At 47.8% G+C, this 20304-nt stretch overlaps 1 protein-coding gene across 2 annotated transcripts in view; it reads left to right on the top strand.

Annotated features, from left to right (window-relative positions):
* NKAIN4 (sodium/potassium transporting ATPase interacting 4) overlaps positions 1-20304 on the top strand; it is a 205704-nt gene that overhangs the window by 143109 nt on the left and 42291 nt on the right. For both annotated transcript variants that reach the window (XM_085619714.1, XM_085619713.1), the window contains exon 3: positions 13401-13481. In XM_085619714.1, coding sequence (XP_085475840.1) covers positions 13401-13481 — 81 coding nt within the window. The remainder of the gene's footprint in view (positions 1-13400; positions 13482-20304) is intronic.

The raw sequence follows: 20304 nt of genomic DNA, 5'->3' as shown, positions 1-20304 counted from the left end.
AATTATCCCGCAACTCTCAGGATATGTGAGTGAATGGGGGGGTGAGAATTCAAAAAAATAATAAGGTCAACATGTTTCGCGCATATGAATAGGTCCTTAAGGGATCCGATTGCGCTTCGTCAGGACCAAAGAAAATAAGTGGGTCAAGAAAGTAAATAAACAAATAAAGGTTCCAGAGAAAGTAGGGTACTGAGAACCAAATTTACCTTTATAGTTAAGGGAATTGCGTCGTAGCGCTTATAGGTGCTCCTTCTTAAAGGGAAACCTAAATCCAACCTGAAAAAATAAATAAATAAAAAGATGGACAAACACACATATATAAACAGATCAAGAAAATACAACATCTGTCATGTAGAATTGTCAAAGAAATGCAGTAAGTTCATTATATAGTGGCACGAGAAATAAACTTAATGCACATGCTTCTAATTTACACATGTAGGTTCTAGTGAAATTATTCACCCAAGAAATTGCTTCAGGAGAATATAGCCGCTATCCACAGTGCACATATAAATTCGTCGAAATACTTAAATGTGCCCATGTGATGTGAAAAGACCGGAGTGCAGGTCTTTTTTACAGCGGCGATTAGAACAACAAAAAAAGGAAACACCCGGTGTGCGTTTGGGTGTCAGTGGTATGTCATAGACATAAGTAAGAATATTTAACAAACATAATAAAGCTACTAAGGACGAAACAAGCCTACCCTCCGAGTTGAAAGGGAAGGGATCCGTCAGCGGTTCGGGTGCTGCGAGCATGAAACTAAGGGGAATCAAAAAGTATTCTCAGTCTACCATGTCCAGGTCGTTTCTACGTCGAGCGTGTTGCCATGGTGGCGGAATACTCACAAGTGTTCAGTCGCCTGCAGGGTGGTAACCTACCCCTCCTCCGTAACACGCCGGAATGGTAGATAAGTGGTGGACACGGAGGGCTTATAAGTATTCTAAACAAACGTTAACAAAGGGCACGGTCAATAGGCTACGGAGAGTGACGGAATGACGTCGAGTGATGCTATAGGGTGACGAGCGGACGCTCTCCGTAGAGTAGTCATGGTAACGCGTTCTAAATCGGAAGCACCACGGATGCTTGGAGGTGACGTAGTGACGCTCTCTACTGGGTATCCATGACAACGTGATCCGTCACGGACACGTCCGGAGGTACCGTGGTAGGTTGAAACAATGTGGGAGGAGCGTTGTCACGACGATCAGTTAGATCGTAACAGCGTTAGGCGAAAAGAGGTGTGAGAACGAAGGTTGCAAAAAAGTGAAATCAGAACGTTGTAGCGCAGAAAATATAATGCGCGAAGGAGGTACGTTCATTCACTTAGTAAACGAGAAAAAAGAAAGGCCAGAGTGCATTGGCCAAATGTCAGGCAGCGATCAAAAAGAAGAAAGGGGTGACAGTTGATGAGCAGCCGCAAAAGTATTGGACGTGTTGCTAGTCTGGCAGGTATAGCAGATGGAGAACGAAGGTTGCAAAAAGTGAAATCAGAATGTTGTAGCGCAGAAAATATAATGCGCGAAGGAGGTACGTTCATTCATTGTGAGAGGTAGCCATATTGGTGAGGGTGGTGAGAAGCGACTGCTGCTGAGTCGCGTTAAACGCTCCCGGCGGACGGTAGCAAATCATCGCCGTGAAGGTAGTACCAAGATGACAGTCGATAGCAAGGCCGAGTATTTCGGTCCCGACCACTGGGTCCATGGCAATAGTTTTTACTGACCATGATGCTCTATAGATTGCACCAACACCACCGCCCCGCCCCTTAGGACGTGGGAGGTGCAAGATTTTGAAGTCCTGTGGGCAGGCCCAGTCCAGTTCTATGTTGCAGTCGGAGTGGGTCCATGTTTCCGTTAGGAATAAGACATCAAGATGGTGATTATCTATGAGCTGGGCGATTTCGTGAGCGTGTTTGGGCAGGGACCTCACGTTCAGCAAGCCACCTGAGAATAAGCCTTTGCGCGCGAAATCGTGCAGAGGATAGGCGGTGTCCTGGAATGACAGATGTCCTTCATGAGCGAAGTCTCTAAGGAGGAATAGAGCCTCGCGCGTAAAGTGTGGTGTGCTGCTGGTGGACGGGGGGATCGAGGCCGCAGGTGGCGCATCAGGCGCTGCCGAGGCGCGGACGAGCGCAGACGAGCTTGCCTTAAGCGCGCCTTCGGCGCGCAAACGGCGCTCCCGCTGCGCTCGTCCGCTGCGCTTGTGTGGCCGACACATTTATAGCGATGTAGTGGGCGTGGCCTCGCAGGGGGCGTGGCTCGCCTTCGAACCGCGATGGCGGGGAGTTTGTGATTCCTGTATCAGCGCTGATTGCCGCTGTCTCAGGAGTGCCTCAGAGGGTCTGCTAGGCGCGTGAAGGCAGCGCTTTTCGTGCAGGTGAGGATTAAAAGGCCAGAACACAAAATACAAGTGAGTTGTTTTTTAAAATGAGCAAAAAGTACCGTCCTCCGGCTTTCCGCCTCAGAGGAGTTTCCAGTGTTGTTAGTCGCGCTGCGAACAGCGTTTATATGGGATCCTTGGTGGGCGTGGCCTCGCAGGGGGCGTGGCTCGCCTTCGAACCGCGATGGCGGGGAGTTTGTGATTCCTGTATCAGCGCTGATTGCCGCTGTCTCAGGAGTGCCTCAGAGGGTCTGCTAGGCGCGTGAAGGCAGCGCTTTTCGTGCAGGTGAGGATTAAAAGGCCAGAACACAAAATACAAGTGAGTTGTTTTTTAAAATGAGCAAAAAGTACCGTCCTCCGGCTTTCCGCCTCAGAGGAGTTTCCAGTGTTGTTAGTCGCGCTGCGAACAGCGTTTATATGGGATCCTTGGTGGGCGTGGCCTCGCAGGGGGCGTGGCTCGCCTTCGAACCGCGATGGCGGGGAGTTTGTGATTCCTGTATCAGCGCTGATTGCCGCTGTCTCAGGAGTGCCTCAGAGGGTCTGCTAGGCGCGTGAAGGCAGCGCTTTTCGTGCAGGTGAGGATTAAAAGGCCAGAACACAAAATACAAGTGAGTTGTTTTTTAAAATGAGCAAAAAGTACCGTCCTCCGGCTTTCCGCCTCAGAGGAGTTTCCAGTGTTGTTAGTCGCGCTGCGAACAGCGTTTATATGGGATCCTTGGTGGGCGTGGCCTCGCAGGGGGCGTGGCTCGCCTTCGAACCGCGATGGCGGGGAGTTTGTGATTCCTGTATCAGCGCTGATTGCCGCTGTCTCAGGAGTGCCTCAGAGGGTCTGCTAGGCGCGTGAAGGCAGCGCTTTTCGTGCAGGTGAGGATTAAAAGGCCAGAACACAAAAAACAAGTGAGTTGTTTTTTAAAATGAGCAAAAAGTACCGTCCTCCGGCTTTCCGCCTCAGAGGAGTTTCCAGTGTTGTTAGTCGCGCTGCGAACAGCGTTTATATGGGATCCTTGGTGGGCGTGGCCTCGCAGGGGGCGTGGCTCGCCTTCGAACCGCGATGGCGGGGAGTTTGTGATTCCTGTATCAGCGCTGATTGCCGCTGTCTCAGGAGTGCCTCAGAGGGTCTGCTAGGCGCGTGAAGGCAGCGCTTTTCGCGCAGGTGAGGATTAAAAGGCCAGAACACAAAATACAAGTGAGTTGTTTTTTAAAATGAGCAAAAAGTACCGTCCTCCGGCTTTCCGCCTCAGAGGAGTTTCCAATGTTGTTAGTCGCGCTGCGAACAGCGTTTATATGGGATCCTTGGTGGGCGTGGCCTCGCAGGGGGCGTGGCTCGCCTTCGAACCGCGATGGCGGGGAGTTTGTGATTCCTGTATCAGCGCTGATTGCCGCTGTCTCAGGAGTGCCTCAGAGGGTCTGCTAGGCGCGTGAAGGCAGCGCTTTTCGTGCAGGTGAGGATTAAAAGGCCAGAACACAAAATACAAGTGAGTTGTTTTTTAAAATGAGCAAAAAGTACCGTCCTCCGGCTTTCCGCCTCAGAGGAGTTTCCAGTGTTGTTAGTCGCGCTGCGAACAGCGTTTATATGGGATCCTTGGTGGGCGTGGCCTCGCAGGGGGCGTGGCTCGCCTTCGAACCGCGATGGCGGGGAGTTTGTGATTCCTGTATCAGCGCTGATTGCCGCTGTCTCAGGAGTGCCTCAGAGGGTCTGCTAGGCGCGTGAAGGCAGCGCTTTTCGTGCAGGTGAGGATTAAAAGGCCAGAACACAAAATACAAGTGAGTTGTTTTTTAAAATGAGCAAAAAGTACCGTCCTCCGGCTTTCCGCCTCAGAGGAGTTTCCAGTGTTGTTAGTCGCGCTGCGAACAGCGTTTATATGGGATCCTTGGTGGGCGTGGCCTCGCAGGGGGCGTGGCTCGCCTTCGAACCGCGATGGCGGGGAGTTTGTGATTCCTGTATCAGCGCTGATTGCCGCTGTCTCAGGAGTGCCTCAGAGGGTCTGCTAGGCGCGTGAAGGCAGCGCTTTTCGTGCAGGTGAGGATTAAAAGGCCAGAACACAAAAAACAAGTGAGTTGTTTTTTAAAATGAGCAAAAAGTACCGTCCTCCGGCACCAAATACCATAGTGCTCCTCGTCTCCTCTTGGAGTCCTTAATGCTTTTTACTTCGTACTCTAAACCCCCATCAGGCAACACAGGTGGTGGTGCTCTCCTGCGTGCACCTGCAGCAGGTTTTAGGAGTTGACAGTGGAACACCGGGTGGATACATAAGGAACCGGGCAGCTTAAGTTTGTAGGCCACAGGATTTACCTGCTTTACTATGGTATATGGGCCGATGAATCGTGGATGGAATATACTCCTCAACTTGAACCTTATGTTCCTGGTGAATAGCCATACCCTATCCCCCACCTGGTATTGTGGCCCTTCGCTCCGATGTCTGTCTTTCCATTTCTTATAGGTTAGTTTGGCCCGCACTAGATGGGCCGTTATCTTGCGCTGCAACGCATGCAGTTTTCTCACCTGAGTCGCCACCGCTGGCTGGCTAGCCACCTCTTCGGGGATCGAGATCGGCAGGATGCGGGCATCGTATCCAAAGGTGGCATGGAACGGGGAATCACCTATAGAGCTGTGTTTGGCATTGTTATAGGCCAGCTCCGCCATCCACAACAGGTCTACCCAGGAGTCTTGTGCCTCCTGTGCATAACATCTGAGATATTTCTTTAGTGTTTGATTTAGGCGTTCCGTCTGGCCGTCTGTCTGTGGATGGAAGCTCGTGAATACCGCGGATTCAATGTGCAAGGCCTTGCACCACATTCTCCAAAACCGGGCGATGAACTGGGGTCCCCTGTCAGATACGATCACTTCGGGTATTCCGTGAGCTCTGATGATGTTGCTGAGTAGCAGCTGTGCGGTCTGCCCCGCTGTTGGTAGATTTCCACAAGCAACAAAATGCCCCATTTTTGTGAGCCCATCTACCACGACCATAATGGCGGAATGCCCCTTCTCTGGAGGCAGTCCTGTGATGAAATCGAGACTGATGTTTTGCCACGGTCGCCTGGGGGTTGGCAAGGGCAGGAGCTTCCCCCTCTTCTTGGTGTGTTCCGTTTTTGCTCGGGCACAGTCCTCGCAACCGGCCACCCAGGAGGTTACATCTCTGTTCCAGAACTTCCACCAGAAATGGCGTTGAATCAACTGCAAGGTTTTCTGGATTCCAGGATGGCCTGCCAACAGGGATTCATGACACCATGAAAACGCCTTCTGATGGAGTTCCTTTGTGGGAAGGTAGAGCCGGTTCCTACAAAAGGGCAAACCATCACGCACTGTACGTCCCTCCTCCTTCTGGGCCCATTCCTGCCAAGCAACTCCGGTAGCATGTTTTCGCACCCTTTCTAGGAAGTTGTTTATCGTAACAGCGCAAAACACTTTGGACGGAGCTATAATGGAGTCCGGGGTCTTGGGTTGTGCAGAGTTACCCATCGAGTCCTGCCGAGACAAGGACTCAGCCTTGCGGTTCTCTACTCCTGGTCTGAACGTGATAATGAACTCATAGCCTGCAAGAAACAGCATCCATCTCATTTGGCGCTGTGAGAGATGTCGGGCTGTCTTTGTTGTGCCTTCCAAATCCGAGTCCTCAGGGCTGTGTCGATGCTCTATGGGGGCCCACCTCTGAATCAACCCAAGTCTGGCATATGTAAAATACACAGACTCTTGGGGCAATTGAGCGGGGGAAGGAAAGGATGGGGACTGCGGGGAGGGAGACCTGTGCAGAGAAAGAAAGAAAGAAACAATATAAAAACCACACAGCTATATCATTCTTCCTACTACCAATCCCCCCTTTCTACTACACTCAACCGTTCTACATTTCCTTTCCTACCTGTAAAGAAAAGAAAGGCTTCTTGAAACACATTCACATAGATATCCAAAGTGACACGGTGGGAGACCAGCCAGACGTAGATCAGGACCAGGAAATTAGGGTTCCCTACAAGGCTTTCTTGTTAGTTCCTGAGAAAATGAAGAAAAGAGAAAACAAAACTACTGCACAATAAAGTGCTCCACCCTGGAACACATATCGGATCACGCTTGTTGCATGTATATTGCCCCACCTGGAGCTTCAGTTAAATAAGTGAACTCTGAGGTCGCCTCCACCGAACAAAATAGTTGCGTGGTTAAAGACCACACACACTCTCTCTACATACTCAACTTAAAGTGATGATGACGGAAAATAAAGTCTCAATTTTGGAGGTGTGTTTATTCCTCCCTTCTGAAGTCAATTCACACACCCACACTCACTGCGATGAGCGGACGCTCTGTTATGTACTGCACTTCCCAAAGTACGAAAGGCACAGCACACTGCACGCTCTCCAACAACTGCTTATACGTGACTGCGTGTCTCTTTCAAAAGTATGAAAGACACTGCACACTGCACGCTCTCCAACAACAGCTTATACGTGACTGCGTGTCTCTTTCAAAAGTACGAAAGACACTGCACACTGCACGCTTCACCAACCAAGGCGTATAAGTGAGAGCTTGTCTCTTTTCCACAGTATGAAAGACACAGCTCACTTCACGCTCCCCAAACCAGGCGTTTATACATATGACAGATAGCTCGCGGGCACTATACACTCCCTGCAATAAAGGACCACGAGTCGGCCTTTTTCCAACAGGGAGCAGGTAACCCACGCGCCACTACGGGCGACGACTCCCCTCTGCATGTAACGGCTGGAAAGCTCGTTACGGCCAACAGAGGAGATCCCAGGAATTGAGTTGTCCGATGTCGGACCAAAGCTATGAAATGGCGGTTCCGAGAGTTAAGACTCCACAACCCTCTTACCGCTACCACGGAGGCGAAGACTTTCCTAACTGCTACTGGAACAGACCACGTTGAGGAATAATCGGCAACGCCGCCCGGGGCTCAGCCGCTTTGTATCCTGTTTCCTGGTTCCGGCTCTGCCCTTGCTTGCGCACGTCGCGTCCCTTTGGGCATTCTGGGGAATGTAGTTCCTGGCCGGAAATACGCGCGTACAGCTAGCGTAACACCCGTCCAGGAAATCGTGACAGTCTTCATATATTGCAGGTTCCTGTGGTCTGAATATACTGTGGTGGGATGACTAGCCCCCCACAGATAGTGTCTCCACTCCTGAAATGCCTTCTTAATTGCCAGTAGCTCTTTCTCTGCTATAGTATAATTTTTTTCCGCCGGGTTCAGTTTCTTCGACAGATAGGCCACAGGGTGCAGTTGTCCGGTGTGTTCATTCCTTTGCGACAGGACTGCCCCTATGGCTTCCTCCGAAGCATCGGCTTCTACGATAAACGGATGTTCTGGTTTGGGGTGAGCAAGCACGGGGGCGGTGGTAAAGGCCTTTTTTAGAGAGCGGAAAGCCTCCTCTGCTTCTTTGGACCAGTGAAACGAAACATCCTTTTTCAGGAGACTGGTAATGGGGGCGGCAAGTTTGGAGAACTGAAGGATGAATCTCCTATAGTAGTTAGCAAAGCCCAGGAAGCATTGCACCTCCCGGATGTTCTTGTGAGCGGGCCATTCCTGTACTGCCTGGACTTTTCTCTCTGCCATGTGTAGACCTTCCGGACACAACATCACCCCCAGGAATTCCACTCTCTCCACCCCGAACTCACATTTGCTCAACTTACAGAAAAGCCCATGCTCTCTCAACCGTGACAACACCATACGTACGTGACGAACATGATCCTCCACCTTCTTAGAATAGATGAGGATGTCGACTATATATACGACTACAAACAAGTCCATAAAGTCCTTAAACACATCGTTTAAAAAATACTGGAATGCCGCTGGGGCATTACAGAGTCCGAACGGCATAACAGTAAACTCAAACAACCCGTACCTGGTCTTAAACGCCGTCTTCCATTCGTCCCCCTCCCTGACGCGTACCAAATGATACGCTCCTCTCAGGTCTAATCTCGTATAAACAGAAGCCTCCCGTACCTGGTCAAGCAATTCTGGGATGAGGGGCAACGGGTATCTATTCCTCACGGTGTTTTTATTTAATTGTCGGTAGTCCACCCAGGCTCTTAGATCGCCATTGGCTTTGGCTATAAAAAACAGTGGAGAAGCCGCAGGGGATCTGGAAGGTCTAATAAAGCCTAGTTTTATGTAGTGATCCAGATATTCCCTCAAATACTTGGTCTCTGGCACAGACAACGCATACACCCTGCATGCCGGGATTGTGGCTCCCTCCACTAGATCGATGCGACAGCCGTACTCCCTGTGTGGAGGCAGTTGTTCGGCGTTCCTCTTGCTGAACACGTCACTAAACCGGGCATATTCTGGAGGCAATTGGATTTCTTTCTCGCCCGCTGTGGCGACTACATGAGTACGTGTCAACTCCATAGCCGCGGAGAGATCGAGAGGCACCAGATGGCTTAGACAGTCCTCGGACGGAAACCGAATGGTTCTAGTTCTCCAGTAGATGGAGGGATTGTGATATCGCAGCCACGGCATACCCAAAATAATCTCATATTGCGGGGCCTCAATTATGTTCAAGGTCAATTCGTCTAGGTGTCTTTCCTTTTGGACTCGGAAGGCCAAACAGACAAGTTCTGTTTGCTCGGTAATCAAGCCTGAATTCAATGGTTTACCGTCCACCGCCAGAACCTCCTCTGGCCTCTCCTTCTCTACTCTTCGTAGATTAAGGGTCTTCACCAGACCAACATGAATAAAGTTCCCTGTATCCCCGGAGTCTATCATCACCTTCACAGGGTGGCTCTGTTGCTTGCTCTCTAGACTCATGTGAAGTACTAAGTGAGACTCAATCTCCTGTAAACTTGTAGTAGCCAAGGAGGGGATATTCCAACCCTTCCCGGCTCCCCCACCTCCCTGTGGGTCCTCCGCCGGTCCTGTGGGAAGCGTCATGGACGCAGCCGCATTCTTGTTCCTGGGCCAGGCCCCTGCATTTTTGGGTTTGGAAGGGCATTCCCTCACATAATGTCCCCCTTTGCCGCAATACATGCACAACCCATGCACCCGTCGATTTTCCCTTTCTTCCCTTGTCAAAGGTGTTCGAACAGCCCCTATCTCCATGGGTTCAGACCCCGACACCTGAGTTTCTACCGGTCTCCGAGGGGTTCTCTCTGAGCGGCCGGGCCCTCTGTCCCACCGCCTTCTGTCACCCCCTCGCTCGGCCATCCGACCATCCAACCTTAAGGTCAGATTGATCATCTCCGTACACGTAGTAGGTTGGGGATCTATCTGGGCCAACACATCCTTTAGCTCGTCCCTTAATCCCTGATAGAATAACGACATTCTTTTCTCCTCTGGCCAAGCCGTCTCGGCCACAAGCCTATTAAAGGTAGTGAGATACGAGACCAACTCATTCTTCCCTTGTTTAAGGTCCAGGAGCTCTCTATCCGCGCTAAAAGTGGTGGCCCTGTGATCGAAAACTCTTTCAAATTCCACCCGAAATGCCACCCAATCGGAAAGGACCGCATCATTGTTTCTTACCAGTGGGATGGCCCAGTTGGCCGCATCCCCTATCAGATAGGATATGGCAAAAGCTACTCTCGAATGGTGAGTGGGAAACGAGGCCGGCTTACAAGAGAAGTGCAGCATTATCTGTGTCAGAAATACCTGTACCTTCAATGGGTCTCCAGCGTATCTCTCCAGACTAGCCAAAGGGATAGGAGGAGGCACTGTGACCTGAATTTGTGATGCTACAGTAGAGGCGTCAAAGGGGTTCCGGGACAACCTCTCCACTTTATCCCTCAATGCCGCAGTCTCTGCCTTTGAGGCTGCCAATTCTTGTTGTACCGCCAACAAGGCCTGAAGGACATCGTCCATTGAAGCCATTTTCCACCACCCCTGGATCGGGCAGAGCTAAATACGTGGGTGCGTAATTCTGTCAGGATACGCTCCACGGGATCCAGCGGCAGTAGAAAAAGATCCACCTCCTGATATCACCAACACCCCGGTGAAGCAAACAGGGTGTTCGAGGGATCAGGCGAGGGAAAGGGTAGGGAAGGGAACAGCAGGGGAGTTAGAACCTGTAACAAAAAGGAAAAAAGGCATGAGATTTATGCACAAGAAACTACCCTCATTTATTCTCGCTATGAGTCTTTCGCTATACCTGGGAATGGGGAATGCTGTCAACCTCCCCACAGAATGCCTTCCACAGCCTTGGATACAATTCCGTTCTGGAAGGAAATACCACAAACATTAGTGACGTTATACTCCCCCCTTCCAGGCACTCTGCACCAGCTCCTATTCTACCACACGTACCCCAGACAATCTTTCCTCTGCCTTCAATGGGGGAGCGTAATTAAAGAATAAACACCTCTGGTCGATTCCAACCTTGTTTGCAGCATTTAATGTCTTGCAACTGATACGCATCTCTCCCCCCCCTTGGAGTCTACAGCAGAACGCGGTTCCGTCACCGCTGCCCTCCGTAAGGTTCCCTGAAGGTTTTATAATACAAGGTACAGACTGAGTCACCTGTGAAGTCCGCGGTTGTTTTCACCGCTTACACTCTCCATACAGACTGGAGCGATTTGGAAATGTCCAGCCCAGCGCACACACGGTAGCGTGCGGTTAGAATCACCGCTGTGCATAGAACAAAGAAAACAGACAAAACAAAGAACTCCGGGAAATGAAGGTCTCGGCGTTTCCTCGTCCTCCCTTAGGAACAGACGGCCGCCGCCCTTTGCATCCCCCTATGAGGCAATAAAGCAACAAGGTTCTGAAAACCGCGCGAGTGGTAGCAACACTCTCCCGCGGTACTCACGGTTCCAGCGCGTCTCTGATCCGGCACCCTGACTTCTTCACCGGAACTCCGTGCGGCCAGATGAGAGCGCTTCAGAGACTGCTCTTCGTTCCGAACAGTCCAGGACGGAAATGACGATGGAATTACGCACGCCGGCTCCAGCAAACAGCGCGCTTTTAATCCTACATCCGCCTGTGCATCATGGGAAATATAGTTAATACCTCTAAAACCCAGCAAAGTAGGCGCCGTTGTGCCTGATTCCTGACAGTATGATGCATCTCCCTCCCTTAGTTTTCTCTAAACCCCCTCTCCTAAAACCTCTTTTCCCAGCATGTTTCTGTCCATATTACACTGCCTGCACCCGGCCTTCTTCATACCAATATTATAGCAGCTACTCTCTCTGTTCACTTAGGTTGCAGAGTGGTGAATGGTAGAGTGGTCTTTTTACTGGCTGGGGACTCGGGGTCTGAAAGGAGGTGGGCGCCTGTGCTGAGCCATTGAAAGTCTTCCTGGAATATAATTCTTCCTCTGGCTTAAAATAAAGCAAATTTGCTTCTGCTTTTAGGGAGCAAATCATGATACCCAGTTGCATTCTACATCTCAATTATTTATTCTGAAGTTCTATCCCAGTTTGACAGGAAGCTACATATGGATGCAGGAGCCTGACAGGGTTTTCTATAAGTGATCATAACCCTGCTCAAGAGTCATCTTCTACATAGGCAGATCTATGATCCAGAAGACAACAGAAGCCAAGATACACTAATCACTACCACCGTATCAAGCATTCGATCCCTCACACAGATCATTCACCCACTGGGTGTCACCCATTTTCTTATTCCACCATTTCAGAGTGCAGGCGGTCTCTCCAGACATAAAACAAAGGTGAAAGATCCACTGTGTGTCCTACAGTTCAATTATGGGAGCACCTTTCAGACTGGTGCCTCTGAAAGTCTGCATGTGAGACACATCAGACATTGGGTCAGATGTAGGTTATGTTCATGATCAGATCAGTTTCTTTTGCTGGTTTGGTATTGATCATAGAGCGAAGCGTAAAAACCAAACAAAGGAAATGCCAAAAAAGCCATAGTTGGAGATTGGGCCATCTATGGCATTGCAGCAGGAAAACAGGATGCCATTATCCTAGAAATTTTATAATAGAAACCTTAGTGGCCCAAAGCAAAAATCTGAGAAATGTCCTTTTTCGACTACGATCTCTAGTGAACTGTTAATTGTTCTACCCACAGTCTTTCAGGCGCCAGTTAATTTTTGTGCAACTTATAAAACCAATTATCATTAACATAACATAACATAACATTAAGTGTATTTGTAAAGTGCACGTTCACCCAGAAGCATATCTTGGTGCTGAATAACAGATGTTTGTTATTACCCAACTTAATTGTACTCATTTTATCGACCTCAGAAGGATGAAAGGCTCAGTGAACCCGCCAGGTTGGACACAGGCCCCTACAGTGGATGCATTAGCCCACTAAGTCACCAGGGGGCATATGTATCAAACGATTTTGTATTCGCAAACGCTGCGATTCGCAAAAAAACAGCGATTGCGAATACAAAATCGCAAAACGCGATGTATGAGCCATTTTTGTATCGCATTATTAAGGAATCGCTAATTTTGCGATTCCTTAATTTTGCGTAAGCATTTAAGGAATCGCAAATTGCGATTCCTTAAATGCTATGTAACAAGCACCAAAGTTGTGCGATTTCTCCTTAAGAAATGCACTTTTTGGCATTTTTCAAAGTGCCATGTGGCACACATACATGCCCTTAGGGCATGTATGTGCGCCATATGCGCACACATGCTCATTTCAGGGGTGCATCAGGGTGTCCTTATGACACCCTTGAAATTATTCTTAATTTCCGATTCTCTAATTGCGAATCGCAAATTGAGAATGACTTCCCACTCATTCCTATGGGCCTCCTGGCCCATAGGAATGAATGGGAAGGTATTCCTTAATTGCGATTTGGACATTTTCTAATCGCAATGAAGAAATAACAAGAAATCGCAAAATATTTGCGAATTTTTAAATACATCCTGTTTTGCGATTCTCAAATAGCGATTCTCAAAAAATCGCTATTTGAGAATCGCAATAAAGGATTTTGATACATATGCCCCCAGATCCAGTAACATGTTGTGTGGGGTGCAGCATGTGAGTGGCAGCAAGGTGTGGAAGGGAGTTGATGAGGGTAGGAAGAGGGTGGAAATGAGCTGTCTGGAGGATTTAAAGCTAGTGCAAATAAGGAAATTTAATTTGTTTGTCTCTTCTTTAATTGCCATTTTTCTCCTATTGTTCCCTTTACAGTACACCCTCTGGACAGCTGTTTGGGTCACTTGGAATGTCTTTGTCATTTGCTTTTACTTGGAAGTTGGAGGACTCTCTAAGGTGAGCAGTCTAAAGCAGGTATCATGTCTCTGGTGATATGCAAGAAGCTGTTTAAAGACAAAGAATGGGGAAACATGGTTGAGCGGGCCCAGAAAGAGGTCTAGTTTCTGGGTCTAGCCGTCATTTCATCAGTCAGCCCCTAAGACATCCAAGTCCCCAACAGCCAGGAAGATTTACTGATTTCTAGTGTGCATAGTTCTAGACCCTGTGCTACAAAAATAATAAATGATCCCCTTGTTTATCGCCCCTCATCAGTCAACCTCTACTGTGCCTCAAGAAGTATGCCAAGAAGGTCAGTGGTTTCTCAGCTACACTCTGAAACATCCTCCTGCCCATTGACTCCTTAGGGCCATCAAGAAGAAGGAGTACAGGCCACACTAAGGCTTGATCTATAGTTTAGCAGACAGGGTACACATTCACAAACGTGGCAGCGAACCCTTTTCACCAAACCCTCAGTCTGTGTGCTTCATTTAGAAAAGGGAGGGTCTTACATTTTCTGTCAATGAAGCCACCATTAGCTCCATCAATGGAAATCTTTTTCTGAAGCCCGATACTATAGAGGCCATTAGCATTCCATTGTCTGTCCTGTCATTTATTTCCTATCTGTCACCACCAGAGAAGACCTGGTGGTGAGGGGCATTAAACACATTACGGACCCCACACCCTGGGAGAAAACTCAGCTTTGGGAGTTTGTTTCAGAAAAATAAAAACTTTTGAAAAGTTTGGTGAATGGCTGTCAGAACCCAGGAGGCCATCCACCAAATCTTTTGTAGAGTGAAAGAAATCGCCTTGATGGTGGTTCCTTTCAATGTACAAAGGTGGCCACTGGGCCAATGGTTATTACTAAATATGACAAACGGTAATTGTTCAGGATGGCGGATGTAATGTTCTCCACCACCCTCATGGATGGATTGCCATCAATCAAACCATAAATAAGGCCCAAGGACTGATTTAAAGACACCTTCAGATAGATGTTGCCTAGATTTGTGGAGTGCCCCGCCACAACCAGTGACTTCTTCGTTCATGCTGAGATAATTGCAAATTACAAGGTGAGTTTCTCTGGAAATGTGGTATGGAGATTAACTGGGAAACAACCATGCATCAAGTTTCATTCAGGAGACTAAATGGTGTTCTAGTATGAAGAGTTCTTTATGTAAGGAGATCCATAGTTTATCAAGAATATAAACAACCATAGTCTTCTTCACTTTAAGGGATCCTACGATCTAATAGAACAGGTATAGACACAAACAAGACCTATGAGTTGGGTGTGTTCTGGGGAATCCACTGTGGCATTTCTCCAGCACAGAATTTACTTTTAATTAGCAGGGCCAGCAGAAAGGCACCTCCCACCGAAGCCCTGTTGCACTTTTATTGGGCCCTCTAACTCTCTCCATTCCTGTGTTAGCTATGCCGACAGCTTGTATTTTTCCTTGGGAGGACTTATACATACAGTGGTGACCTGGAAAAGGACTGGCTCCCTTGTTCACTTCCGTGTCTGCTGTTTCACCCACACAGCTGTTCACGCTTAGGTCTACCTGCTGCTGGATGTCCCCTTGCTTATCTCTGCCTTATATTCCCTGCTCCACGATGGATGTACCTGCAATGTAGTGACCACGTGGATTTTTGTCTGGGTTGATATGTTTTCAGTACATGACATTTGAGTGGAGATGTACTTCTTAGACTTGTGAGCAATGAAATAAGATTTAAGAACAATTCTGTGTGAAAAGGTCAACAAGTGTTGTCTGGTGCCAGTAGATGTCATGTGATGTGCATGATTAACTTCAGCAAGCTAACCAATTTTTAGGACACCAGTCACAGTTTGATGCACTACTCGAACCCTGAAAGGGCGCGCGCTTGAGCAAATAAAATAAAATATCAAAATTAAACACTTACCTCTGCACTGGACCTCTTCTTCTCTGCAGCAGGCCACCAGGAAACTCCCTTGACCAATCATGGTGCTGCTCTCATGCAGCATGAGAGCAGCCACCTGATTGGAGGGAGCGGCCTCACTCTGCAGTCCATAGCACTTCGGAGGCCTGTACTTGCTGTAACCCAGCTGTCTGAAGACATTTGGGTTAGAGATGTTAAAGTGCGCATGTATGGCTGGCTATCACTATATGGCCAGCCAAAAAGAAATGCACACTTTAAACGGTGCATAGAAAGCTTACCCTCCTCCCTGCGACCTGTCACTCAGCACCTGATAGTCTGTTCTGGACGGGGGATGAAAAATAAAATGGCAATGAGTTACCATTTTATTTTTCATCTCTGGGGCTTTAGGGAGAATTTAAGTAGGGTGACACTCTTGCTCAAATGGAGGAGCCACCCCAGGCTCTTTGCCAGGGTATCTAGAAGTAGATGTGCATTTATAATTGTGTTTGCCTTTGTAAAAAGGACATCAGTGTCTAGTGGCCACAGGGCATGGAAATGAATTCCATGGGGACTTTCACTTAAAAATAGCAAGATGCAGCAGAGAGTGGTCCTCGCTGTGACATTTAAGGAGACATCTTTACAGAAATGCCGCAGTTCTTGATATTGCATCTCTTGAGCAAGTCTTTCTCCCATTTTAAAGTGTCACATTTACAAACAGTAAACATCTTGCACACTGTGGCCTGCAGACACTGTGTCATATTTATAACATAACAATAGAACCATTTGTTTAAATAGGAGGAATTAAAAGTGGAGAAACATGCTTCATAAAATATTAAGTTGTAATTGGCTTTAATTGGAGGTGGAGAAAAACATTGACTCAATGTTTCATAGAAATATTTTTATCCACTTTACATTTCTCCCATTTGTAAAACATCACACTATTTTTAATTTATTAAATATGGCACAGTGTCTACTAGCCACTGGGAGCAAGAGGCCTTCTGTTTGAAAATGGAACATTTGAAATGGGATCAAATTAAAATGAAGATTTAACTTTATCATTAAGTTACCTCTTCATTTAAATTTTCTCCTATTTTAAAGCATTCAGAAACATCATTTTGTTCTCAAGCTCCAATGTGAAGTTGACAAGGGCTTTTATTTAAATTTAAATGCCAGAGTGCTCCAGTTTGTCACCTCTGTGCCCTGGGTCATAAATCTGACTCCAGCATTGCTCATTTTCAGGCTCTGCTATCTGTAGACTGAAGAAAATAATGTAAAATAAACAGAGCCTTCCCTTAACTTTAGAAGGAAAATGTGACCCTTAACTTATTTAAAAATGAGCTCAAGGCTGTGAGCTATCCCAAAAGTGTCTGTGAACTACTGGTAGCTTGTGATCGATTGGTTGGAGACCTCTGGTGTAGACTGTGCCAGTCGACAGAGTCGTCACCATACTTTTCTGCCCTTGGTGGCAATGTCTGCTGGGGGATCAAAGCAGTTGATCATAGCTGTTGGTGTTTAAGGTCATGGTTGCTCATAGCTGCAGGTGTCTCCGGATATAGGCATCCATAACTGTAGGTACTCAAGGTTACCAACACTCATTGCGCCATGACTCTTAGGCAGATCATCACACAGCAATGACACCTCCTCTAGGGTGAGTGGGTGACTTGAACACACGCAACAGCGGCGCATCTCTTCACCTGGCTGCTAACATCACTTTGGGGATGACAAAAGGGCAGGCTCAGCCTGAAAGATTACCTTTACAGCTGAATACAATCTGCAGGCTCACCTCCCCTGCCCTCTCTCAGCCCTGATTGCAGTTCTCTGAGAGAAATAATTTGCAGGTCCTACACCAAATAGTCACTGCTGCATTTCTCAGGAAGCCCTGTCTCCATCTTCCCACAACCCAGGAATGCCAGCAATATACATCCTTGTCTAGGGATGCTAAGACACAACCTCCATCTTGTGATATGTTGTTCCACGGGGTCATCCAGAATCGGTCACACTAGTCTAGTCAGGCGTACACTCACATTTATTTAACATTGAGCCCTAATAACAGCACAACTTGCACACAGTAAACATGAACATTCACTCTGGATGTCAAAAAGAGATCTGCACACTACATTCAAGCATAACTTTACTCGAGTCAGGTGGTATGCACCACACTGTTCATAATCAGGAAAAGTGCCTGTTTCTGACTATTAGATCAAAAACATATGGCAAGTTGCCATCACTACTTGTGGTCCAGGACATAGGCAGATGTCTTGTCTCAGATAGATGGCAAGCTTGGTGCACCCCTACAGACCACATGGCCAGACGTTGGGTCTCCCAACATGTAGAATCGCCGAGGCCACAGTATGCACGCATTATTGACAGGATACTAAAAACATGCATCTGGGTTACTCAGGTGGAAGGCTGCGTGTCATTGTTACCATCCTAACTCATGCCTAGATTTACATAACAAAATAGAGAGGTGGAGGATTTGCTCCCCCAAAAAAATATCTAGCTCATCAGAAAAAGGTATGGGGGCTCTCCATATACAAGAGACACGCCTAGATTAGCCACAATGAAGCAGCAACAAGGTGAATTTAGGAGAATCTTTTTTAAACTTTATAGTTGTTGAAGGTGACCTGCACAAAATAAAAGTAGGCTATCTGCACTCGCGGTGCCTTATTACACAGTTAGATTCAATGTAAGCAGGTACAACACACGAACTATTTGAGACTATCAAACTTACGATAAAGAGTGCACTCACAAGTGGGTGCACAGACTTTATTATCAAGTTGGTTACACAGGCAATTAATCACCTATGAAACCCAGTTGGAGTTATCGAGCAGGAAAGAATACTATAAGTGCTCACAGTGACAATCCACTAGTGGCCAATGGTAAGTAGACCTCTAAAGATTAAGCCTCTTAGGGAATCCCTCTCCACAGAGAACAGGATGGAAACATCACCTGCTGAGACAACTTCATTGTCCCACACTTCCAAATGAGGAGATCACTAACTTAGGTGGACAGCGTGGATGAAAGGAAGAGAAAGAAAGAGGGGACACTGAATAGGGAGAGTCAGGGGCATCCAGAGAGTGGCAGAAAGGATCTTAAGGCAAAGAAGGGGCAATTACCTGGAAACTAATAAGGACATATTAGAGTTCAAAGGGAAAACGTGTATAGAAAATAAGGGGCTACAATCTGCAAAAGCAGTGACCTGCAAGAGGGGCAACCATGTTCCAATAATGCCCCTCAACTCATAGATCCATCCTCTCCAATTCTAACCCAATAAAGTCCAGCGCAAAACTCACAAACATCAGAAGCACCCACTGACCCATTGCCAGATAGAAGTAGCCTTACAAACATAGTCTGCTGTGCAATGGGAAGTACCACCCAGGTCCACGGAGCTCATGTAGAGTTCCTCCTCAAGGAAGTAATGCTCACCGGGTGCAGAGGTTACTCAATCAGGCCCTGTTCCTCTTCACACCAACTGTCAATCACTGAGAGGGCGGGCACCACCCTAGGTATCCCCGTGCTGCAAAAAGCGAATTACATTCCCTTCAGTGCTTCCCATTCTCAAGTCTCCGGACAACTGTAGAACCTTTGTAAAGTGTAGTTGCACTCCATATCTTGACAAGCTTAGACTGTTGGCAGATTCAATGGACATGCCGGCAGCACGATTGTCCACCTGAGGTGTGGCATGCGCATCATCTGGTGGAACAGAAGCCTCCCGGTTATGTAGGACTCTGTACACTCCCTGAAGCATAATGCAAATAGGTTCCTGCCTACGCGTCAGTGTTGTCATGGCAGCCGAATGAAAAACCATGGTCCCTCCAAACTATCATGACCACGCATTACACCCAACCATTCTTCCCATCTATTGCCCCACTCTTTGATCGCCGTCTCCCAGAAACTTGGTGGTGGGGCTTCTGGGCCCTGGGCCTCCAGTGGCCCCACCCTCCAAATTCGAGATTTGCCATAGAGGGGCTGGTCTCATAGGGTGTTATGAAGTTTCATTGGCCGGTCACTGTTCTGGTCTGCCCCCAGAGCGTCTGCCACACTGCTCCCACTTCACTGGTGATTTGGCTGGTGCCTTCAGTTGTGAATTCCCTGTTGTCAAGTGTCAGATTGTGTATGCTTTTCAAGTTGTGCTTGTTGCCAGATCTTTTGAGTGTGGCTATCTGATCTTGCTTGTTGAGATGCAATCTGTTATATAAGATACAAGCCAGTTTGAATGTTAATCCGGCATCCGAGGGAAGCCAGCGCAGATTCTGAGGACAATGATTGCACTCTCGTATGTTTTGGTTCCGGATAAGAGCCTGGCTGCTGAGTGTATGCAGCTTTGATTTGGGCCAGTTGGTGGGTGGGAAGACCAGCTAGGACTGAGTTGCCGTAATCTACTTTATAAAAGACAAGAGACTGTACCATTTATCAACAGTTACAGGGGTGAAGGAAAGGTTGAAGCTGTCTCGTACAATATATGCATTCTTGGATACATGGTCCACGAAGGTAGGCAAGTTTATATTAGTATAGAATCACACAATGAGAGAAAAGGACTAAGGTGACAAGGTACATAAATCTGCTGTTGAGAGTGACACTTTTCCAGTAGGTCTTCATTTGGTACTGTGGTGGGTGTGTTCTTGTGCATGGGGTGGGAGCTGGGGTAGTCACGGATGGCTGTTGGCAGAGGACAGTACTATTTAAGAGTTACGTTTCGAGTGACACGTTGCCAGTGGTTGGCTGTTGCCGCAGGGGTGTATTCTGCGAAATAACATTGCGTCTGGCGAAGGATGGGTGTGCTTCTTTAGCAGTGAGGCCGGGCAAATAACATGCATGATGGTGAATTATGAAGATCAGAGAGTGTTGCAGCCTTGTACCTCCCCCTTCAAAGTGAGCATTGGTTCAGCAAGTTATTTGCTCAAGCAAAAATTAGCTGGGATGGGCACCAGTGCCACTACAGTTCCTCTTGGCA

Source organism: Triturus cristatus, chromosome 7, assembly GCF_964204655.1.
Source record: "Triturus cristatus chromosome 7, aTriCri1.1, whole genome shotgun sequence".
In the NCBI taxonomy this organism is placed as follows: Eukaryota; Metazoa; Chordata; class Amphibia; order Caudata; family Salamandridae; genus Triturus; species Triturus cristatus.
This window is presented reverse-complemented; position numbering and strand designations above follow the sequence as displayed.